Below are 25,953 nucleotides of genomic sequence, written 5' to 3'. Positions count from 1 at the left end.
CGGGAATGTTTGTAGTGTGATGAGGTTTTTTTTAATGTTGCATTAAACGAGTAAACATTTATGGGAAGCTACAGCAAACATTCTGTAATGATAACTACCGTTGCAAAGTGTTTACCGCACTGCAGTGACCCCCACTTCCACAGTCACCACACAAGCTGCTCTCTGACAACATTACAAAGCACATCATGGCCAATGACCAACAAATCCAGAATTCCCGTCACACATCGAAGCCTAAGCATGGTTGAGCCTGGATAGTGCTTGGGCTGGTTGACCATCATGCATAGAACAGGTGTGGAAGGCGTTGTGGTCAGCAGAGGGCAGTGCGCCAAAATCCACCGTGCTGTTCTACCACCACCTTCACCAATAAACCGCACTGACCGGCGTGGTGAAGTATGGTTAAATGTTTCTCAAATGTCGCACAAGGGGTGGGGGAGGCCCTATCCAGGAGTGGATTGACACCACGGGCGGGTAGACCTTCACGTCACAATGACAATTCACAATTCCTAGGGGAGAGCACAATGAACTTGAAAAATCACTGTACTTCAAAAATCTAAATGTAATAGTGAATGCATTTCTAGTGATGTCATATACAAAGAGCCCTCCCGATTTGAGTGGCATTTGGCAGTTGCCGACTAAACATGCCGCAAGAATGAAAAAGCGTGGAACAGTGAAGTGCAATCATTTTCACATGTCGTGCACCTTAATTGCTCATTAAACAGAATTGGTGCTGTGGACACTGTTGGATATATGCCACCAATTTGCACATGCAATGGCAATGGCAGCTGTGTTATTGAACTTTTGACTTCTTTCCTTCCTCTGTGCAACCAGTATGTTTGTTTAGCCCCTTCTGAATGCGAATTCACTGTAATAAACATGTATATACATGTGCAATGACAATGCAGTACAGTTGCCGCATATCGTATAAGCTGTACAATCTGGTTTTATTCGAGCTAAAGAACAGAAAAACGAGCGCGAACTTATATTTTCCAGTCTGCGTGTTGGGCCAGTTGGTTGAAGTGAATCATACATTCCTCTACCAATTAGCATTAACACTCAAATGATGTCACTCAGGACATTGGAAGTTATAAATTGTCCATGGCACATTTTTCTGAACGCTTTTGTGAAATATATATAAACACTGTCTGTATACTCAGTCTAAATGCCCATTAGATTGTGGGTGTGTATATGTGGGTGTGTATATGTGGGTGTGTATATGTGCATGCTATCGGAGTCGTGGTTCGTGCGCTGCGCTACAAACGCGACGACCGAAGTTCGACTCCCGCTCACGGCCAATCTGAACTGGTACTGGGCCTCCCCTAGGTTGACTCAGCCTAAAATAAGTACCTGGTGCGGTGTGTAAACATCGTCACTAGGGAGACAAAGGCAGTCGGGCGTGGTGCTGGCCACCCACTCCTTCGTGTAGCGTTCCGGCCTTCATAGGTGCTCGCTAACAGCACTTGCCCCAACAGTCTGTTAAGGCTATACGGGGGATATTTGTATTTTTTATGATATTGGTGGAGTGGTTAGCGCTACGCTGCGCTACAAACCCGACCACCTAAGTTCGATTCCCGCTCACGACCAGACACCAGTGACGATTATCTGAACCGGTCCTGGACCCACTTTTGGTCGACTCAGCCTCAAATTGGTAGCTGGTGTGGTGTGTAAAAAACATTGCCCACTGGGGGAGACAAAGGCGGTCGGGCGTGGTGCTGGCAACCCACCCACTCGTGTACCATGCCGGCCTCCATAGATGCTCGCTTTGCCCCTACAGTCTGTTAAGGCTATACGGGGGATCTTTGTCTTTTTATATACGAACTTGGCTTGGATCTTCGCTTTTAAGATCCAGCTCAGAAATCAAATGTGGTGATGTGTGTTAGCGCTGTAGAGACAACTGTGGTTAAACGTGTGGCTGATCATATAACCTTTCCAGCCTACATTTAATGACAAAACTGTATTGGTTTAATGAGTGGATCTTTGTTATGTGTATGATGTATGTGCATGCAATTAACAGATATGCTGCTGACATATATGAATACGAATGGTTCATATATGAGATACCTAAGCTTGGGAAAGAAAAATACTGGAAGCCTTTTAAGTTATGGCAGTGTAATTAATGATGATCATAGAGGGGAGAGTCATGATGACAGCGAAGGGCAAAGGCTCTTCAATGTAACCCTGCCTTAGGAATAAAGACAACACTTAGTCCGTGCATCATTAGTGAAACAAAACAAAATAACTGTGACTAAATCACTCAACACCAAGAAAGAAATTCAGAAAAACCAGAGCTGCTATTTACAAAGCATGTTACGCATGCTCTGGCAAATGACACGGAAAATATAGTGTGCTATTCGTTAAACATGGAAAGTATTCGGTGACCTGCTATGCTTTGCACATCTCGGCGTGACACATTGCACATTGATGTAGGGTACAGACAGCTGTGGTCTGCAAGTATTTACCCTCGCTTCAGTCATTGCGTGACGACGGGGAAGCCGAGTGGGCTGCTGTGTGAGTCAGTAGTCTGATTCCTTAGCCACAGAATTACTCCTGCAAGTCACTGCCAAAGCACGCCATACTCAGTGGAGTGGGCAGGACACGCTTGTGTCATTTTTTCCCTTTTCATTGCGTGCCGTTATCTATGATCATCATCAGCCAAGATCAGTCCGCTGCTAGATGAAGGCCTCCCAAAACTGCCGCAATATCTCATGTTTCTGCACTGTATTATCCACATTGTAGCTGACCCTATTCGTCTAGTTTATTGATCTTTCTCCAGCGCAGAGCTCGTCACATGCTGACGACACCGCGTTTTATTGTAACGTCTTCAGAAGTATTCATCAAGCTGCATGAGAAAACCAACAATCAAGTGCTTTCATCCTGTTGATTCTATCTTCTTACGTCTTAATTTTACATTCGGACCATAATCCCATTAAGAGTTATTCACCCTCTTGATAATCCAGCCCTCTATGCATCTCTTGCATTGGGACGTGCTGCTGTGTATTAATAACTGGATTCGGATGGGTTAGTATTCGCAGAGACCCTATCAGGTTCATAATGCTCATGACTGGCATTCAGAGAATGTGATAGACGGCGCGGTAAGAGAAATCCTCAAGAGCATATGGTCGGAGTTGTGATAAGTGCCTCCAGATGACAGTCGCAGTGCTTATCCTGGCACGGAAACCTCTGAGCCACACCAGAACCCTCGCTGTGCTGGGATTCCAGTTGCCAGCAGCGGAATGATTCGTAGGTCACATTGTATCTGCTGACCTTGTGAAGTCGCTGCGTAAGGGCGGCAGTGCGTGCGTGCCGTGCTCGTGTGCAAACGTGCATACACACAGAGTCGTGTCTGTGTGCCACCATCGCAGGGAGCATTTTAACGGTGGGGGCGACATGCACAGTGGGAAGTGGCTGAAAGCGTGGAAATGCAGTGGAAAACGATACAATTTCACCTCCGTGGACATGCGGCGAATGAAAATACAGCATTGAAATGTCAAGTAGAGAACATATTTAGAAGTCAAATGCCATTGAAGAGCAGAGGAAGGCATGCCTGATGTCTGCTGTCGGTTCTGAACGTCAACACGAGGAGGATGGGTGGTCTCAAAGTTTCTGCATTTCCTCCAAGGCCATTGCTCAGCGGTTTGGCTCTGCGAATGAGTCCACATCTCAGCGTGTTGCAAAGCGTGCCATGCCACATTTCTCCTCTGCAAGGCCGCTTGTTCTCGTGTTGTTGGCTAACGGCATGGAATGGATCAATGTAAAAATAACAGAGAAATAAAATAACTAAAACTTCTCAAAAACTGTCTTGTGAGCAGATCTTAAAGATTATTACAAGCATGGGTCTGTAGGAGGCTCCAAAAGCTCCTAAGTGTACGTCAATATTTAGAAAAGTATTATCTGGGCCAATTTCGTACATGTGTTACTAAAGCTGTCATTTAATAGTTGCGTGAATTAAAACAGTTGTGAAAAAGTAAAATGATTATCATACGTTGCTTGACTGTAATAAATGTTTAAAAATGTGAAATCCAAAATATCTTCATAGAAAACCAGGACCGTAACCAAGAACTCTAGCGGAAGAGTCTCGTTTTGAAACAGGAGTCCACAGTGAAATGCCAAACACAGGATGGCGGTGAGGATGGATCGGGTGTGCACTTTGCAGCTGTGGTTTCGGCAACTGTTGACTTTCCTGTTTACGTATCCTTCGTGGAAATTCATCAGCAGTTACCTGGTGATTTTTTCTCAAAGACTTGCTTGTCCTCTTGCATAATGAAACATTTGATTGCATTGGCCACAATTCCCTCACAGCTGTGATGTATTATTTCTGGGGCACAACAATTTACGCAGCGTTTAATTTTTAAATAATACATTTTGAGTTTTTGACCTGGAAATGTGATGTTTTTTGTCCAAAATAAAAGGACAATTTGGCAAAAGAGGTATTGGCACTTTACCACAGCTATATTTTGCTAAAATAAATCATACGACATACTTTATCTTATGCCAAAGGAAGAGATTAATAGTTTTCCAGTATAAGTGGTTTAAACCCCACTTCATTGAGATCGTAAAATCAGTTCATAAACGTTTGTGGATAAAGGTAATTTTTGATACGTGAGGTAGATATAATCAGGATGTACGATTCATTCAATGACATTGACATCCTATCAATTGTCTGTGTCGATGAACCATTGAAAAATCGTGATTACGGCAAAATGCATTCAAATTGTCAACTAGGGAAGATGCGTTATGCAAAATGCTGGAGTAAGATTGGGGCAAAGTCGACTTTGTGAACAAAACAAACATTTTAAACAAAATTACACTTCACCTGTAAAAGTATACACTATCTAATCTCAGAATTATAACCTCGTGATGATTACAGGCACACCCTCCCCCCAATCCTGTCCGATGATACACACAGCATCTCTATAACAACACAGCAGAGCCGGGAGGCAAGATTTATATCGCACCTCAGCTCTGATTCAGTTTCTCAATTGTAGAGGGGTGTGCCTAAGCACCTGATGCCCTGCCCTTCCATGGAGCCCTTTGATCTCTGCATTTTTACAATCCTCGCCTCCGGGGGGAGCCAATAACAATGCAGTCCCTCCAGGGATGCCGAACCTCTTGCCCAATGCTTACGGTCTCACAGTCCCACAGTAAAATCGCAGGGTTAGGGATCATAAAATATGATTGTGACAACAATATAATTGTGACCATCATGATGATGACTCCAAATCCGAAGATGATAGTAAATGTGATTATGTCACAATTATGAGCATGGTGGTAGTGAGGTTGATTATATATTTAAATTTATTCATTACCTGAATCATGACATACTGTCCTGTGTGTATGACAATCTTGATAATACTGATATTTAATATGGTAATATTCACTGATTATGACAATTATGATCATAATTGTCATATTGATAATGATAATGGCCACACATTACTATTGTATCATGATAAATGCCAATAATTTACCAGTTTACTTGGGAGTCACCCTTCATTGGACTCCCCATTCCAATTTTGAAATTATTATTCGACCCCAAATATCAGTGTGATTGGTGTCTCATGTGAGACCGGTGGTTATTCTTATTTCAATCTGCTGAGGATTTTTGACAAGTTGTGGGATACTATAGGAGGTCATGGGTCCAATCCCAACCCTGATGCCTGTATATTTGGAATTTGTATCTTCTCCACGTGGTTGCATGACTTTTCTCTGGGTCCTCCAGTTTTTCCTTCCACATGTAGAAACACGCGTTTCGAGTGTTTGGCTGCTATACATTTCCACGTGATAAGCCACTTCGTTGAGCTATTATTTGTGACCAGGTCACTTCTCAAAAAGAGCTTTACAGCCCAATGGGCCTTACCTGGTTAAATAAAAAATAATTTATAGTATCATTTATAGAATCAAGCTATTGATCTCTGCTCACAAAGCATGTACCGATGCATCAATTCAACATTCACGATAGAATACAAACATTGAGTTTTGCATGTGAGAATCATCCATAATAGAGGTTTTTTGGGTTAGATTGCATAAATATATAAATGTGTCATTAAAACCCGCCACCACCCGACACAGCCAAATCGTAAGGGTTGTCACGTAAACAGAACATGCCAATTCGTCAATAATACAACACACCGGTGTGTTGGAGAGCCAAACCACAACATTTACAATCTGAGTACGACGTTTTGCCAGTAATTACAACTAGCTTCATCAGGCGACAGCCAGATTTTTGGAGAAGTCCACCTGTTTCGTTCCTTATATAGAGGCGTAGATGTGGTGTCCACGTTTCTGCGCTCTTGTGCAAAGTGGGGGAAGGGGCAGGCGGGGGGGGTTACTGAGTCAACGTACATTGCGCATGTGTATTATGCGAGCCCTTTGATCTTGTCCTTCCTGTCTATTGTGTGTATTAAAATATCCGTACCAACCGTAATCCCTATCGAAGTATGCTGCCCTATATATAGGCTAGCATTTAAATAATGTATTCTTTGATGATTCGCTTCCACGCAGCACTAAGGCGGTAGCTATCCGAATGGTTAAAATTATTTTTATTTATTTCAATTTCGATAGATTCTCTAATTAGTCTCGGCCAGTAGTAGCTAGTTTTGCACAGAATTTCAACATTATCTAAATAAATCGATTGTCCTTGTTGGCACGCATGTTCTGCTACTTCTGATAGTTGTATTTTGGAGAATCTAATATTTCTCTGATGTTCTTTTAGTCTCGTGCTGATCATCTGCCCTGTTTGCCCAACATAACATTTTCCACACGTGCAGTTAATCCTGTACACACCTTCTGTAGATAACTTCAGTAATTCATCTTTTGTACCAAATATTTTCGGTATTTTATGTACCATGCCAAACATCTGGCTAGTTTATCAGTTACTCCCGCAATTTAGGGTATTTTGATCATTTTAATTATTTTGGCAGTTTCAATGCTCGTCTTATTTGATTCGGACTTGGCATTCAATGCCCTGTTCATTTGTGCATCATTGTAACCGTTCATTTGCAGTGCTTTAACATGTTGAATTTCACTTCTCAGACTGTCACCATCTGATACTTTCTTAGCTCGATGAATGAGCGTCTTGATAAGAGAAGATTTATGTGCAGGGTGATTGTGTGACTCTGCATTCAGATAGGCGTCAGTATGCGTTTTCTTTCGGTAAACGCTTTGTGCTATTTTACCATTTCGACCCGTCCGAGCAGAATATCCAGAAATGTTAGAGTTCTGTCAGTTTCCACTTCCATGGTGAACTTGATGGATGGGTTTTGCGAGTTGAGATGATTTAGTAATGCGTTCAGTGTATCTTTGCCGTGTGGCCAGACCACCAATGTGTCATTCACATATCTAAACCAAGCAGATGGTTTTCGTGCGCTTGAAGCTATTGCTTTTGTTTCAAAATCTTCGATGTACAAATTCGTTATCACAGACAAAGCAATGCCCAATGCTGCTCCTTCCTTTTGTTTATAGAAGTCACCTTGCCACAAGAAGTCGGTGTTCTTTAGACGGTGTTCAGCTCGTCTTTGGATATCTTTGGCTAAACCTTTGTTCGTTATCAGAGTGTCGAGTAATTTAATTGACTCGTTGACCGGAACCCTCATGAACAGAGAAGTCACATAAAAACTTACGAGAATATCATTAAGGTTAAGCTTAATATCTTTAATCATATTTACGAGATGTTCAGAGTTTTTGATGAACGAAGAGGTCCTACCGATGTAGGGCTGTATTTGTTTCGTTACGTATTGTGCTAATTTGTACGTGGCATAGCCTATTGTACTAACTATGTGTCTTAATGGGACATCAGGTTTGTGAATTTTTGGTAGCCCATAAAGTCTTGGTGGTTTTGATGCCCTTGGTTTGATGAGGTATTGCTCTACTTTGGGAATTGATGACTTGGCAATGATTGCCGTTGTTTTACGTTCCAAAGTGCTGGTTGGGTCTCGTTTTATTTGAAGGTCGGTACCTTCATCGAGTAAATCTTTGATTTTATTATCATAGTCCTCACGGGGCATCACAACAGTTGATTGGCCCTTATCAGCAGCAAGAATCTGGATATCTTTGTTGCACACTCGAAATGAAGGACGTGGGCAGGTGCTCCAAATCGAGGGCAAACACATTTATTGCGGTCAATCTGTAAAATGCAACAGCACGTGTGTCACACGCAGCAATCCTCAACCGAGTCGCCATTAGCCACGTGACTGGTGTACAAGTCCGGTTCATCAATAACCCTGCCAGCCACCCACAGGCCCAACTCAGTCATCGCATGCTGGTGTACACACGTGCATTGATGTACTGCACAGCACATAAGGACTTTCACAAAACCACACTTTACTCCCTTGCTGCACGAGGAAATAATTAAAAGAGTGGTCCATTCATAATGTGCCACATCTTCTTGGTTCTTTCGGTAAAGTCACGTAGAAGGGAAATAATAAAATAATAAACATAAAACATAATAAAATACAATTCTCACGACGTTTCGGCCACAATGCAAGCAGCCGTCCTCAGGTGAAGAACAGGTCTGTCGGAAAGACAGCATCTGAATGAGCGTCTGAAAGACAGCGCCACATGACCGCCCCACGGCCCCCGTCCACCAGTGGCCCCCCTCGAATATCATCCGGTCACGTGACAGCAGGTCAACCAGCGTATCATGCCCCGTGCAGATGTAAACAGATGGAGATTGGTCCATTTATTGTACTGCCTTCTCCTGGTCGGCCACGGTATAGCGCCTCGATGCCCACGGGACGGGTGCTTCACAACATTTGTGCTGCATTACAGGCAGGTAAAGCTACCATTGCCCAGCTGCCCGAATGATCGACGGTATTGGTCTGCTCAAGTGTGCTTATCGACTGGAGGTCACTTTCGCTTGCTGTGGTTTGGTGAACAAAGGGAGGGATTGAAGTCCATGCTGCCCTCTTGAGATTCGACTCGCGGAGTTTGTGGAGGACAACAGCTGCTCCTTCCACTGAGCCAAGCTGCATCAGCACGCCCGCTGACCATTCTTTGCAAATATTTTGCCAAAGAGCACAGCTGGCAGTGTTTGTTTATTTGCTTGCATCATAATTTAATTACGAATTGATTTGTTTATTTAGATACGACCATGCGTAGAGTGAATTACGTTTAGGTGTGTGGTAGTCGCACAGTGTTGCGGTGATTGCCGCAAGGTATTGTCAAAGTGTGCTAAACGTAACATGTTTTTACGTGTATACAGTTGTGCCTGTAGAATGCTAGTCCTAACTGAGTGCACTAGGTTCATATGGTTAATATAAGCCAGGGGGTGGAGCAGTGTTTGTGTGGTTAGCACAATCCAATACGATGAGTTCAATTCCAGGTCATGATCAAAATCAATGACGAATCGAATCTGAACGTGTCCTGCCACACCCTACCCCCACCCTTCACCATTTTCAATAGCCAAAACGTTAACGGGTTTAAAATCGTACGAGACATGAGCACTGCCAACGCATTTGCGTGAGATATAATATAAGTGAAGTTACCCTCTCTGAATGTGTGTGCCCCAGCATTGAAACGCAAACGCACTGGACTTTAGTGAGAGAAATTATTGTAAAGATGAACCAAGAGCAGCAAAGAGTTCTGATTAGGTTGAAACAAACCTGCAAACTTCGGTTCAAATGGCCCGATAAATGTGCACAGCAAATGTTGTATATGGGAGGATCTGAATTGGTAAACAGGAAAAAGTAAATGGACACCTGTGGTACATTCTCAATTTTTACAACCAAATGCATTTCACAACGGCGTACACAATATGACGAGTTACGCCAAGTCTGTAATCAAAAGTGATTTTCGTTTCCCAATGACACTGGCCTCCTGCTTTCAAGCAGCCATTAATCATCGCATCCCGTCTAAGCACCGGAGTAGTGCAAGGTGCACTCCAATTACCTCATTGGATGTGCTGAGGTGTTCGTTCGAAAGTTCGGGCTAAAATTGTTGGAAATGCTGAAAGCGAATAATTTTACAGGAGTTTCCTCAGCAAGAGGAACATTTTTGCTTTCATTAAATTTTTCCTCCCGTGCTCCAATTTTGAGATACAGGGCGTGACAGATCGATGAAAAACTTGTAAATTTTATATATGTAGTGACTGGTTCAGAGACACCAAGAGTACTAGGCACTCTGTTTATTAAACGGCCTTAACAGTTCACACTTTAGTAACTACGGTTCCCAGTCAGGACAGCTGGTAGACTGCCTGATTGGCGACGCCGAGATGGTGAAGACGGAGACGACGGCGAAGACTCCCGCAGGACGACGGGGATCCCACTCCACACGACTACCTCGAGGTCCCCTACAGGGGCCCCTTTTATACCATCAGCATGGCCTGGCTCCGCCCCCGGCCACGCCCCCTTTATGGAACCTACGAGTGGGTTCTCGATGTGCCTCTTCCGTGACCTTTCCCCTACATCCATCTCTGGTCTATCACGTGACCTGCTGTCAGTGAGGGCTGCTGTAAGCTGCAGATCCCCTTCCATGCCAGCAGCCAGCGCTATGCTGCTATGTTACCGATTCTATGTCACTACATATACATGGATGATAGAGCTCAAATTAATTATTCTTCATAATGAGTACAAGATAGGTTTTACCCGTTCTGGCAATAAAACAGGTGTTAAGATGGTAAAACACTAAACTGAAACCTTTTGCAAGGTCTAATACTGTTTGAGACTAGGCTCTAAAGAAAGCTGTCTCTGGTGTGGACCAATCAGTTTAAATGACAATGCATATACTACCAGAGCATGTTTTTGTATGCATGTTCACGCAAGTATATGTGGTAAATGCAGACATGATTCCTTGCAAAAGGTTTCAGTTTGGTGTTTTAACATCGTAACACCTGTTTTATTACCAGAAAGGGTAAAACCAATTCTTATATGTTGATACTGCCAAGGAAGGTCCCATGAAAATAAAGGGTGTTTATGTTATTTTTAGGATGAAAATGTCACCGTCGTTTCCATTCCAGATATATTAGATTACAGCAGGGAGGATGAATACAACTGCACTCTTCAATCATCTGAGACGTAGGGAGAGACAGTGAGGGAGGTCAGAACATTGTATTTAATATCTGAATGAATCATGCTTCATTTCCATGACCACTGGGAAAAGGGTTATTCTGGCACCAGAATGTCCCAGCTCTGGCCAAGGATGAGCACCCAACGCCCCGGTTCTCATCGCCTTGCTCCATAAGACATGAGGATTCATTTGCTCAGATTTTCCATCACATCCATCTCCTACCCCTTCCCTGCTATGGGTGTAACAGTGCATCAGCTCATTGATTAAAATCGATTATTATGTCTCGCCATGATGTATGCTCCGATTTGCGTGTGTGAACGCTGATTTTTTTGTGTTATTTGTTTGTGTTACATGTGATCATTATATCGCAAGGGTGGCACATGATTACAGGCATACTCCCCAACCAAGTCCCAAGTTTGCGTTGTTTTATGAGATCATAACTCAAGAGACCAGAATAGAGAGTCTAATTCGCGACCGTGACATGGGTCACTACAAATAACATAACATCCAGCAATGAAGCAAATAGAAACCAATGATCAGCACCAGGGATTGGTAGTGGGGAATCAATATATATTTTTTAAAGTTTGCATTTTTTAAATGAATGTAGGAGGAATGAGTTTGATTTTTCCTAATTCAAATAAAAATGCACTTTTTATGTTTAGCCACGTGTTGCAACACAAACACGGCTAGGAAGTTGAGCTGAGTGAGGGACTTCCCAGCGTTGCATATCTCACCGCTGCGTTCACCGTATCGTGATTGCGTCACAGGTAGACGCGTACGACACGGTTAACAAACCGGGCCAAGTGTGCTTGGCGCTGATTGGCTGAGGAGGACGATGATGATCACCGGGTGTTCGTGCATCACGCCGCGTTCCCGCTGCTTGTGGGCACGTGGCATTATGGAGCAAGCCACTGACATTTGCATAGCAACACCCGATGCAGTGTGAGGGGATATCGAACAATGATTTACTTGGTACGTGAATAAAACCTAACACGTGATAATGTTTATCGTGTTTTTTTTAAACAAAGCTTTCATTTGGAAATGAAACATTTTTCTTCAAAAATCTCGTTTGTGATGGATTGCCTGGCAAGCGCAAAACTCATGTCTGGGTGGAAAGTTGCACGGGAAGAGATTCGCTTAAAACTTTCTGCCAAGTGGGAAAGCGCAAACATTTGTGTATAATGGCTCTCATCTCTCAGGAAGGAGGAACGGACGGAGTACAACTCCTGTTTGCAGAAGGCAGTCAATCCTCTCGCAGGGTTGGGACATGGCGGCGTAGCGACACCACTGCGTAGTGACACCACTGCGTAAACTCTTATTCCCGTATGAAGTTACCAAATCAGGCTGTGGTCTTAACGCTAATATGTACATGAGTGTATTACAATCTAGATTTGAAGTTTTCGTGACTGCAGGGATCCATACTCTTTGGTTCTTTCGGTAAAGTCACGTAGGTATAAAAGAAATTAGATCACGACGTTTCGGGCACAACACAAGCGTCAGTCATTAGGTGGGACAACCACAGCAAGAAACAATTGTTGGCCCACTTCAGCAATTGTTTCATGCTGTGGTTGTCCCACTTGATGACGGACGCTTGTGTTGCGCCCGAAACGTCGTGATTTAATTTATTTTATTTTATACCTACGTGACTTTACCGAAAGAACCAAAGAGTATGAGTGTATTACACTTGTAAATTGTGGGGCAAAAGTGCCTCAGCGAGTGTCATAAATATGTAGAATTGAAAAACAAAACGATGGTTTTACAGTATAATCACTCATTTAAATTTTTTTTTATAAAAATCTTGCATAAAAACACTTCCCATCCATCTTCACGAAGCTGGATGAAAAGCCCGCGCTGTCTGACTGCTATCGCACTGAGTAAACGCAGGCCTTGGCAATGAGACTGAATTGGAGCAGCGCTCACCTAAACTTGTGTAAGAGAGATGAGGTCAATTGGCAAGCAACATCAATATCTATTGTTATGAATATTCTTTTTTTTCCAATCGAGAGAATGCCAGATGCCTTAGGGGAGCATAATTTGACAGAGTGCTGAGCCGACGCTGCTAAATTCCTCGGTTCAAATCAGGGCGGGCAGCTGTGGCTCAACTTGTGAGATGTTAAGGAGGTCGTAGGTTCGATCTCGAGCCTAATGCATGTATATTTAGAGTTAATTTGTTTTCCCCGTGGTCGCGTGGATTTTTCTCTGAGTCCTCCGGTTTTTTCCTCCACATTTAGAAACATGCATTTTGAATATTTGGATGCTATACATTTCCACATGATAAGCCACTTCGTTGAGTTATGATTTGTGGTCGGGTCACTTCTGAAAATGAGCTATATAGCTCAATGGGCCTTGCCTGGTAAAATAAAAATAAAAAGTTTAGTTTATAGTTTAGTTTAGTAACTGGCTTCAGTATGTGTGGAGTGATTCAAATTTGTTTTCGGGTTAGGCCACGTGTTAGTTTTATGCCAAATACTTGTCTTTAATCCTTCACCACCCAACAAGATTGTCACGTTGAGAAATATTTTATACGTGCCAATGTTTTCATCAATTTATGACCAAACTGCTCTTAACGAAACATTGTATGTTGATGTTAAATTTAGTGATGAAAAGTCTCAAGCCAACCAGTGAGGAGCTCCATTGGTCAAAATTTCATCAAGACATTGACACGTACAAGTAAATGTGACAATATTGTTGCACGCATGTTAATACGGTAGATTTATAGATACTACATCTGGTCGAGTGGCACTGTGGTTCTAAAGTGAGACTCACAGTCAGATGGTCACAAGCCCAAATCCATTTATTCCTCCAGGGTTGATTACATTTTTTTTTACAAATTTGTGGGAAGCCTCACAGAGATCCTGTGGTTTGTAAGGACTGTGGAATTTTCGCCGCTGGCTCAATGCTGCTGACTCAAAATCAGATGGCTGTTCCTTCATATTCTAATTCAGGGCCAACTCAGCCATTATCCCTCCAGATCTGATAAAAGATGAGTCAACAGCGATTGTCCTTTGGAGAGACTTTCCATCACTGGCTCAGGACCACCAATGGAAATTAGCACTGTCCCTTTCCTAGTTTGGAGGGGCAGAGACTTGGACATTTAATGGGACAAATCTTTTAGCAACTAAATAAGTAACAGTTTAAAAAACAATGCATATATTATCAGAGTACGTTTTTTGTTTGCATTCTAACCACAAGTATTGTGGTTAATGCAGACATGATTCCTTATGAAAGGTTTCACCTGTTTTGTTGCCAGAAAAAAAGGGGAAAACCTCTTCTCATATTTTGGTACTTGGGAAAGGAGGTCCCATGATGAAGATAAATAAGTAACGTTTACCTACCGTATCAGATTGCACCTCGTAGTATCTGATAAATTACTACTAACGACTTGGGTTTTTTCTATTGCTACAAAAACTGTGAGCTCCTGTGGTGGCTGAGTTGCAGCGTTCACATTAACAAAGCGAATGGACATTGCCAGTGTCACATACGCTGCTCCACACTACATACTTGGCTTATAAACAGTGCCGGTGGAGATACAAATAAATTACACTTGTGGTTGTCCTCATTTGCATATTATACCGTATATTTTGGGGATTTTTCACTGATTTGTTAGGAATTTCCAAAAGAGCACTGTCTGGTGTAAAGTAAAACTTAAAAATTGGTAATATAATTTGTCAGTGGGCCATCGTGTTTCGGTATCGTAACCCTTATATGAATGCAATTTGGTGCTAATTTATTTCAGACTAAATACAGTATCTGTCCCTATGTATGTTTGACATGTCTACCTTCCAAAGCAATAATTAGTGTTTGTTGGTTTTCACCTGATGAAATAAAATATTAGAAAAAATGTATACATTACAAAATGTAAACGCAATGCAGTAAAACGAGTCACTAATTGCAGCACCACACAGAAGTATTCAGAAGAGTCCCAGCGTTTGCCGGCTGGCAGCTCTGAGCTTAGGCATGGACACTTCATAAGGGGCCTGTCTCTTTAGAAAACAACCACTATTGACTTCCAACAAACTAAACTATTATATATTTTTTTATTTTACCAGTTAAGGCCCAAATAGCTATTTAGCTCTTGTATCAGAAGTGACCTGGCCACAAATGATAGCTCAACGAAGTGGCTTATCACATGGAAATGCATCGCAGCCAAATACTCTAAACATGTGTTTTTAAATGTGGAGGGAAAACCCAGCGGACCCAGAGAAAAATCCACGTGACCACAGGGAGAACATGCAAAATGCAAATATACAGGCGTCAGGGTCGGGAAAGAACCCAGCAGTTAACACCTCGCCCCTCAGCGCATCAACAGCTTGATGCTCATTTGATCAGTCCCCAAGGAAATAAATCCTGAGTTGACTCCCTACTGAGAACTCACAAACTACTAAATCTTCCTTAAGCGCTGTAACCGCAGTTCTATCCAGCTGTGTTGTGAGTTATTTGGTTCATTGGTCGACTGTGATTATTGGTACCTTGTCACATTCCTCATTAGTGTACTATATAGTGTACTCTCGTACACTATATTTGGGTCAGGGAGCTTAAAACTCCTGTTCCCATGGTATGGAGGCTGACACTTCTCGTGATGGTAACAGACGTTATGCTAATTTATATCACCGGCCACTGATCAAAAGATAATTCCTTTAATTATGAACAGCAGTGGCTCCCCTGACGGTATTTTCTTTCTCCTGACGTGCAGGCTTGTGGTTAGGAACCATTGTGCTATTGTCAGTCAGCTCTGTGAACTGTAAGCAGATTTAGATTCAGCCCGATTGGATGTGACAGTGTAGGTTATAAGGACGCGCTAAAATGTTTTGCTTGGCCAGGTGCCCACTTGCAGCTGGCAAGCAAATGCATGTCTGACACGAATTTGTGTAAAGTCTGATGACATTACCGTGTTGCACGGAGGTGTGGACTGACTGGACAAAAAGCAAACTTTTTGTCCAAAAAGCAAACTTTTTGTCCATTCAATTGAAGTTGACACTGATTATGGGCAACTTAATGGCTGCAAGCCAGCACACCACGATAGGATGTCCTTGTTGATCAATGGGCCATTGAGCAAACGTTTTAACAGTCTTAAAAAAACACAGGCTAACTGTAATAACACTTAAAACGACAATACGTTCCTAATATGTGCCTGGGTGAAAAGCCCACACTTTGTCGAGCCCTGCTGAATCCATGTCTCTCTAGAAAGGTAAAGTGGGATTTTTATTTAACCATTCCGCTAATCAGTGCGTTTACTCATCTACGGTTGGTGTTTGGGTTATCACGGTCCAAGTAACTCATCACTGTAATCCCATGTCCAAACGCACATACTGGTAATCCCATACCATTACTATTACTCAGCAAAAATTTTTTTTTTATCCTTCATAAGAGGGTTAATTACAAGTGGAATAAAACATTTGGAACTTTTCGTGCTATTCGCTATTAAGCTTACATTGGTAGCATAGTTGTATTTTTCCGAGCCTGAGTCAACCCAGTTATGTTAATTTACACACATTACAGATGACATTTTCTCGAGTAATCGGCCATGTTTTTGAAACTGAAAACAGTACTTTCCGAAGTCACCCTCCTCACACTTTAGATGACTATATAGTTCGATAAATACATTAACTTACGTACCTGCACTTATACTATTGTAACGTAAAAGGTAATATTTGCTGTTGTAGCAAACTATAAACGTTTATATACTTAAGATTCCGTTAATACAATGTCCAATTACACGTGGAGTTGTTGTGCAACGGGGTGTAGCGCATGTCACGTGGTGCAGGCCGGCCAGCAGAACTGGTTCCATTGTTATACGAGCAAAAGGTGGCGGATACTGGCTCAATGGGCCAGATTTTTTTAGCTGGCTCATTGGAATTCCCAGAGGCTTCTGTGGGATTTCCCGATTACAAATTGGTGGATCCAGTCCGGCAATCCTACAGAAGCCTCTGGAATTTACAAGAGCCGGCAGAAGGCCGTGGGCTTTACCATAGTGATGGCTCCTGCTTCTCTAACAATGGAAGCAGGACTGTTGGCTGGCTGACGTGCCACGTGACAGGTGCCTCAACCTGCCACGCACTTTTCAACTTTAAACGTTTATTGGTCTGACTACCTGTACAAGCGTTGTATGTATTCAGCAAACACACATTCACACACACACACATGTATTCGTATTCATCTTAAGAGATGGTCAATAAATGTTGATCATTAAATTAGTATTATGTCAACAAGTAGCATGAGTGCGTAGGTATCACGGTGGCTAAGAGATCAAAGTAGTGAGCTGATAACTGCTGAGAACCTGGGTTCAAATCTAGACGGCCGCCTGTGATTACACCAGGTTCTTCATAATTTCTCTCTCTGAAGCAGAGCAGGTGGGAAAGTGCTGCCCCGAGTGTGGACAAAAGGTCACTTGGGGTAGTGGGGGTATAACAAAAACGCTGGTCACCCCACCCTTGACCGAGTGGCTCTTGCCTGAGCACGGTATGTTATGAGTCTTCAAATGCTTTGAGATCAGGTCATGTATAGCGTATACATCCACCACACTGTTCAAGTGTGTTTTGGGTCAAGGGCCAGCAACCCTTCAACCCTACTCTCAATTTATACAAGAAACAAAGCCAAGCCTCGAAAGGACGGACAAAATGGAAACGACATACGCCTGCCCACCGACTACGAGACAGGGAACTGCGAATCATTGAGGTCAACGTCCTTGGCCTGAGATCCAACATTGGAGAACTCACCAACTTGTGCAAGGAGAACAAACCCACAACTGTCATCGTGGTGGAAACATTCCTGGATCCATCTGTTCAAGACGGAGCAGACTGCACTGCTGCCGAAGAGATAGAGCTGCCTCATCTGGAGCGGGCATTGCAATGTACTGCCTACAAGGAATTGCCATCCATCATGACTCCCAAAGAGGTCCAACAGACATTGAACTTATGTGGTTCATAATCACCTTATGTTCCCGGAAACTACTCATAGGAGCCGTGCACAGACCACCATGTGCTAACAATGACATATTTGACTACCTGGACACTGAAACCCTGTAAAAATGACAGAGTTCGATGCACATTCCATCATGTTGGTGGGAGACTTCAATGTCCATCATGAAGACTGGCTAGATAGCTGAACAACAGACTCAGATGACCACCGAGCTCCACAGTTTGCAAGCTGCTTGGGCCTGCTAAAGATTGCTCAATTCCCAACAAGAAGTGACCACATCCTGGACATTGTCATTACTGACCTTCCAGCCGTATATCTACAACGCTTGCTAACCTGGGTACCTCAGACCATAACCCAGAGACAAGCCTTACACAAGGAAAGTGTGGCCATACAAAAAGCCAACGACTTGCAAATGAGAGGCTTCATCGCATCTACAGACTGGTCAAGAGTCTTCTCGGAGAAGGACCCTAAGAAGACGTGTTGAAGTCACTAACATCATCTGTAATGCTATGGAGCTATACATCCCCAGCAAAATTGTTACATTTTGGGTCAAATTTAAGATTTTTTTAATATATTTGTGTAATCATAGACACATTACAATGACATCGAACCCATTCACAAAAAAAATATTTAGTCACATATTGGTATTGCATAGTATAGCCTAACTTGCAAATGAGACACTTTGCACAATCTATGGTTACATTCCTGGAGCTGCTCATAATAAAGATTCACTTGCAACTATACAAACATAAAAACTTGTTTTTCAATAACACCCTTCTTAACACCCTTCTTAACTATGTGCTGTTACTCTCTAATTCCTCTCTGACTTCTCTATAGGCTCTGGAGTAGGACCTGAAACGTCACCTATTATTTACTTTTTCTTTGTACCCAGTGTTATTGACGAATGTGTTGAGTTTGTTTGTTGTTCTGTGCTTCTGCATCACTGCCAATGCAGTATAGGTGGCCATGTGGCTCAGACAGATTCTCCAATGCTGTCAGAGAGCTGAACTGGCTTCACTGAGACTCTGGTTTCACATCCAACATTAAACCTGGTGTTCATGTGCAGTGAGCTGATGGTCTCAGTCCATTCAATGAGTGGACTCGCATTTGGTCAAAGGGCTTTTGCATCTAATGTACATACGGGGTTGCTTGTTTATCGATGACATTGACCCCTATGCGTGTGTGCACGTGTTGTGTTTGTGCGCAGCAATAGACCTCCTGGGGCTGAGCGAGGCCAAGCAGAACCAGCAGGCGGTGGAGAAGATCCAGCATGCCATGCTGTCCATCAACGACCTCTACTTCGTCTCCACCTTCCGGCTGCAGTCGAAAAGCGGCGGCGTCATCTTTGGCATCTACTCGCGCCGCGAGAACGCCAAGTACCTGGAGTTCGTCGCCCTGGGAAAGCTCAACAGGGGTAACTATCTGGAACACCTGCGATTCTCTTCTCTCTCTCTCTGATCATATCATTCTATGATATAAACGGGGGCAGGGGGGGGAGTTTTTTTTACAAACGTTTAAGTAAAAAATTAAAGAAATTACGTTGTAGCGGTGGTAAAGCCGGTGAGCAAATCATAGTGAGTGTATTTTGTGTCATCAGGTCTCAAGATGCTAAGCAGATTTTTGAGCTCGTTAATACTTGTGTTAAAGGGTCACGTGGGGACACCTTGGGGTGATGTAAGGGTCACGTAACGACACCTTGGGGTGATGTGATTGATGAAAGACAGCTTGCGCAAAGGCGGGCTCTGGATAGCATGGGATTGGCTGAGGACGAGGATGAAAGGGATTTGGCGGGAAAGAGGGAAAGGAGAGAGTTGGAGGTGAATGAAGAGACCAAGGGAGAGGATTGGTGGAAAAAGATGAGAGGGAGGAGATTTGAGGAACCTTCTGGAAAGTTCCAGGAGGAGCTGTGAGTTGTAACAATACAGTTCCCTTACGAGGGACAACTCGTGAGAGATCCCCTTTACCTTGTATGGCAACCTTCCCATACATCTCAGGTGTTGTAGTCTTGGGCTGTGAGATGAAACGATCTGTGCAGAGTGATGAGCGTTGTTCCCTTGTACTCAAGGGGTTTTCCTTGGTCGCTCTGGTTTCCTCCCAAATGCCATGCACTCACTAAATACAAATGGGCAAACATTTTAATGCAGGACCCTCCAGAAAATATGTTTTCAGACTCAGTGAGGCTCTCCTTAAATGACAATAGAGTATTGATGGTCCCTCGTAAGGAAAAGTCACTTAACAAACTAGTGGCTCACCTCTTCCACTCTCATTGAATGTAATTATAAATTATTTTATGCATCCGTCTTGATTCTACAGCAGTTTGTTTATAACTCAATACCTGCAAATGGACAACTGCTCATATGTCCATACAATATCGTTCTGATGTTAAATGCAACATTTCAAGGCACTCCACTATAAAGTGTGATCTCCAGAATGCACATTCGATTAGCACAGTTGGCTACGTATGGTGCGAAATAAGTTCAACATACATACATAAATCAGTCACCGTATCTTCCCTCTCTCTACTTTGTACTGTATGCAGTGAGTTAACTTTACCCCTGCCACCAATGCAGACACGATTTTCACAATGTAAAAAAAAACATTCTTCAACTGCATCTCGACCATAAATCGTGACAATTCATCAATTCGCAAGGGGGAACATTGGGACATCCCGCAGTGTTTGTGCTCCGACAAGCATCTGTGCTGCTGACCGATTCCTGATGATGACTATGATGTTCATTGCGACGTTAAACACCTGCATCCCTCACCACGGGACGTTGCTGTGGTACAATGATTGAAGCAATCGAGGTTCGTTCTCCCAGCACGGCAGTTGAAACGATGCGCACGTTTCTTAAATCTACCCGCCCCTGTCCACCACTGTTTAGTCGATAAGGCAGGTCGCATGTGGTGAGGTAAAGTGTGGGCATTCTCACCTCTTCCAAGATGTCTGGCTAGGGTGGAAGAGAAGCCCAGAATACCGTCTCGAGTGGCCGGATTGCCCCTTCCGCCGACAGCGGCGCGGGTGCGCAATTGCAGGGCTGCGCCTTTTTACCACCTTCAACATCTCTAACCGCGTCACCCTCCATGTCTCCTTTTCCCCCCTTCGATCCACGTGCACCTGCACCCCACGCAGTGTCGCTGCGCTACCTGAAAGGCGACGGCAAGATGCACACCGTGAGCCTGCAGAACGCGCCATTGGCCGACGGGCGCACGCACTCGCTCATCCTGCGCCTGTCGGGCCTGCAGGAGTCCGCCTCCAGCGCCGAGCTCTACGTCGACTGCAAGCTCGTGGACTCGGCTAGCGGCCTGCCGCCCATCCTGGACGTGATGCCTGAGCAGGCGGACGCGCTGGAGGTCCGCACGGCGCAGCGGACGCTCTTCCGCAACCAGGTTCGTGCGGTTGGGCCACAGGCCAACTCTTTTTTCAGAAGCAACCAGGCCACAAATGATAGCTCAACGAAGTGACTTATCATGTCCAAATTTACAGCAGCCAAATAACTCTAAACACATGTTTCTAAATGTAGAGGGAAAAACCAGAGGACCCGAAGAAAAATCCACGCGACCATGGGGATAAAATTCAAACTGCACATATATACAGGTGTCAAGGTCGCAATCGAACCCACGACCTCCTGTATACTAGGCAAGGCAGTTCATATTTTGCCACCGCACTGACTTGAGCAGGTGAGCAGCACAGATGGCTTGAGGAGGGAATTCTATAACATAGAGGTAGCAGCAGAGAAGAGGTGACATCCGATTGAGTGGAGGTCAACAACTGAGGGTTTTAACAGAAAACCTTCAATCGCTGGAATGAGGAGTACATGAAATAACTTTATTGAGTTTCCCTTATTTCAAACGGGTAAGAGCCTGGAGTAGGCGGTGTACTTGACAAAGCGCCCATTGTTATGGAGATGAAGCTTCAACTCCTTCAGCTGTAAGCACCTTGTTTCAAATTCTTCATACATCTACTACACAGTACACGATTATTGGCTTCGTAATGGTCCGTACGGAATGATGCTCTTGGTTGCTACACCTGGACATCAGTGCCATATTTGTGTAACTGAGTGGGGGCTCCATTGATTGTAGTGTAGCAGATTTGTTTCTTGACTGTAAGGTGGCTAAACGATGGCTCAAGGGTTGCTAACCGCTTGTCTGTGCAGATCTTTGAGCGGTATCACCGTATCGTCCGCTAACCTTTTCTATAGCCAGAGCTTCTCTTCTTAGAATTTGTCCGTAAACCTTGTCAAAGTGTCTTTAGCATGATTTATTATCATTCTGTGCATTGCTGCAAGTTTCAGGGGGGGGGGCCCTTGGCCTAGCCACGGTTGCTTTCCTGTAAGAGTTGGGCATTCATACATTCTGTTGCCTGCTGAATTTAAACAACGTGATTGAGTGAGAATGGCAAAAGTGTGGCTGTGCTCTTCAGTGATAGTCTTGGTGTCCCTCGGCGTTCGGTACGTGCCCATACAGTACCTCTGTCGAAGCGCGTTTGAATATGCCTGGAAACTCTGACTTATATTTTCCTTCCTCAGTGCCAATTACATTTCAACTTCGCTTTGCTCAGTCATAATCCTTGTTTACAACTTGTAAGAAGTGGAATTGGAAAGTTTATTTTACAGAAATAATTCACATTTATGATCTGGGTTTACCCAGGTTTACCCCGAGACAGACCCACCATGCAAGGCATCAGTGTTTCCATTCCAAATGCCCAGGTTCAGCTGGGCGCGCCAAACAGTAGCGGCGCAGAATGGACTGGCAGATTGATTATCTCATCAGGAGGTTGACACACACACATGCATTGCATATTTGGGCTCTACTTCAATGGGCACTGCAACAAGGAGAGACATGTGGGAATAATCTTCTACCTGGAACTTCTAACAGCTCCGTAACTGTTCCACAGTCTTCTGGCCAAGAGCTACATTTTGTGGAACGTAATGACGCATTTTATTATGCAAAAAATGTCCAACAGCCTTGTAAACAAAGAGGCGAAGAAAGTACCTTATTCTGCTTTCTAACTGTTAACTCTTGAAAAGTGTAAATTTGTAAGAAGGAATAAAGTCTAAGGTGTTTAATTATTCGAGTAACGTGTTTGATGCAGGTTATAACTTATGGGGGGGGGGGGGGAAATCTAGTCTTTTTTATGTTTGGAAATATTTTGTCGGGTATTTTTTAAAATATAAGTTTATTTTTGTATCTGGTTGAGCCCCTGATTGAATAAGGCTTTTGTGTTCAAATCCACAACCATAGTTGTAATGTTATTCCAATAAAAGCTCCATTGCCATTTTTAACAATTTAAATTCACCAGTATTCTCCTCCGTTTTTAGGATTTTCCAATTTATAATATCCTCATATCCTATATTTTCTTGGCTTTTTTATGTATAATACATCTCAATAAACAGTGGATGTTTATCATGTGCAAATGTATGGTATTGATGCAAGTCATATAATCAACGCCATCACATGTCTTGACAGAACGACACTTCATTGCTATCCTAAGAAACATACTTGAATATTAATATTTATTTGGTGAATATGTTGCTGGTATTGAGCATGATTTTCTAACATTTCATATCATATTTTGTAGTTTAATTAAAATGCTCCTATATAAATCATACAAGCACTCCCTACTTTTAAACACAATGCGCTCATGGAAACCCCGTTGTTGTTCGGACCCTAATTTCCCATAGACATTCGAAACAGTCGAGGTGTTTTTCCTTGTATCAGCTATATTTAACAGGGTTTATTATGTACAAATCCTCAAAAACACTTGAGAATAACAGAATCTCCACGCCAAGTCATATCGGAAAAACCAGACTGACTCTGCTCAAATGTGTTCGGAGTCATGTCGAGAGATGCGTCGTAAATCAAGTTACTGTGTCGTAAATCGATCCATGGTGGCATTATATAAACGTCGTAAATGTGGATCGTAGTAAGTCGGACCGTCGTAAACTGGAGACCGCCTTTATATCATCAAGCCAAAACTCACATTTCATTAATACTGACCGGCTGTTTATTTACCAGTATCTGCTATTTTAAATGTTGAAAAATAACATTTGTAGTAACTGCATTATAAAATTCACCAGCGTCCAACACTGGGGCCTTTATTGGAATTTCCTTTCAATTACAGTTTTAAAATTGTACATTTAGGAGCCTTATTCAGCATTGATCAATGTTAAAATGAACAAAGTTCCATGCGGAACACGAAGCCACTGTGGACTCAAAATAGTTGCGGAAGGCCAGCGTTCAGACTGTTAATTTCCGCGTGGATCACAGCAAGCGTGCCAGCGGTTCCCAGGGCACGAGGTGTCCGTCTCAAATGTACAGCCTCGAAGTGTTTCAGCATGATGTCAAACTCAAATAGAATGGTGTGTTTCTCTCCCGCCTGCCAGTTTGAGTTACTTAACCATTTTATAAAACCCATGCGAGCCGGTATTGTGGAAATCGTGACTAAGGACTGCTTCTGAGACGTGTAATTGATGTCATATTTTTTCAGTTGCGATGAAATGTCAAGTTTACTTGCAGCCGTGCCTAACCTTTTTCTGGCGCCTCTTGCTCTCATGTTATATTTGCTATTTCTTGTTGTTCTGTGTGTTTCGTTTACGACCATTATTTATCAGTTTTGCAATATTGCTGAAGGGCTCTGGACTCGTTCTCTGCAATATTGTCGTTTTAGTGTTGGTGTTGCTCGTGTGCTCACGCCCCGTGGATCTGCCTCGTAAAATAGGCGGACAACTGGTTGAATGGGACCATCTGTCTAATAAATCACAACAAATATAACAACAGGTAATACAACAGGTGTCAAGATGTTAAAACACCAAACAGAATCCTTATTCAAGGAATCCTGTCTGCATTGACCACATGTACTTGTGGTGAACATGCAAACAAAACACATGCTCTGATAATATATATTGTCTTTTAAACTGATTGGTCCACACCAGAGACAGCTTTCACTGGGGGAATCAACAACTTAAATCGTCTAAAGCCTTATGGTAAGGCTAAAACATTGCTGCCTTAAGATACTTTAAGAGCATTATGAAATCCATCTCTTGAATATAAAAACACATGTAAGGATCCAATAGCAAAATTAATATGCGTCATCCAGGAAAGCCTCACCCATTCTCAAATCACTTTTTCAAGAGGCTCCCCTGTTAGGACGTTTCGCCAATTGCATATTAATGCAGGCTTTTCTTGTCAGAGGAAATCGGAGTACCCCAAAATAACACGTTTGAGGTCCTGCCATTTCCTGGCCAGCGGGTGTTTTGGGTGTTTCACAAATCTACACGATCAATCAACCCTTGCCTCCAAAGTACCAGGGTACAGGCACGCTCCGCCGCACCCAGCCGCGTCGCCAGCAAGGTGGACGCCTCGTGCCATGTGATCACACGCGACTGTGTTGTTCAGCAGGGCACTGTCGACGACATGAGGCTGGTGTTGGGCGGAACGTTGGCTCGAGTCGGGGCCATCCAGGAATGCTCCTTTCAAGGAGATGCGGACATCCACAACACCGGTGTGGCTCGCTCTCACTCAACCACCTCCACGTCACCGTCAGTCAACCACCTCCACATCACCATCAGTCAACCACCTCCACGTCACCATCATCATCATCAGTCGCATCAGGATCATCAGCACAATTTTATTATCGTTTAGTCTTTTTTTGATATTATAAGGCACCTATATACTTGACACAGATACCAGAACATAACTACAACTACGTTAAGTATATAGGTAATCACACATACAAGTAATAGATCAACAAAACTGTTGTTTTAAATATGTGGAAGCACACTACGTATGCCCTTTGTATTTATATATTTACTACATGACTGTTTCCAACAATATTATGTGAGCATGCAACTTATGCACTTTCTCTCCTCATCAGTCTCCAAAATTCCACTTTTTATTGGCTGCAAGCATTGGTGCTGCCATGCAGTGAGAGATGGTGTTTGCCCATCATATATAAACATACCCTTTGCGTAATTCAACTCATATTCGTGAGGCAAACGTCGTCGTTGTTATTCCCTGCACCAGTTTTGAGACGCTACC

At 43.2% G+C, this 25,953-nt stretch overlaps 1 protein-coding gene across 1 annotated transcript in view; it reads left to right on the top strand.

Moving 5' to 3' along the window:
* LOC144738339 (thrombospondin-3-like) overlaps window positions 1-25,953 on the top strand; it is a 75,880-nt gene that overhangs the window by 1,397 nt on the left and 48,530 nt on the right. Inside the window, exons 2-4 of the mRNA XM_078621387.1 lie at window positions 19,124-19,330; window positions 21,047-21,303; window positions 25,315-25,417. Of these exons, the coding sequence (XP_078477513.1) occupies window positions 19,124-19,330; window positions 21,047-21,303; window positions 25,315-25,417 (567 nt within the window). The remainder of the gene's footprint in view (window positions 1-19,123; window positions 19,331-21,046; window positions 21,304-25,314; window positions 25,418-25,953) is intronic.

Source organism: Lampetra planeri, chromosome 3 (assembly GCF_965212315.1).
Source record: "Lampetra planeri chromosome 3, kcLamPlan1.2.h2, whole genome shotgun sequence".
NCBI lineage: Eukaryota > Metazoa > Chordata > Hyperoartia > Petromyzontiformes > Petromyzontidae > Lampetra > Lampetra planeri.
Note: the sequence above shows the minus strand (reverse complement) of the source record. Positions and strands in the feature narration are given on the sequence as shown.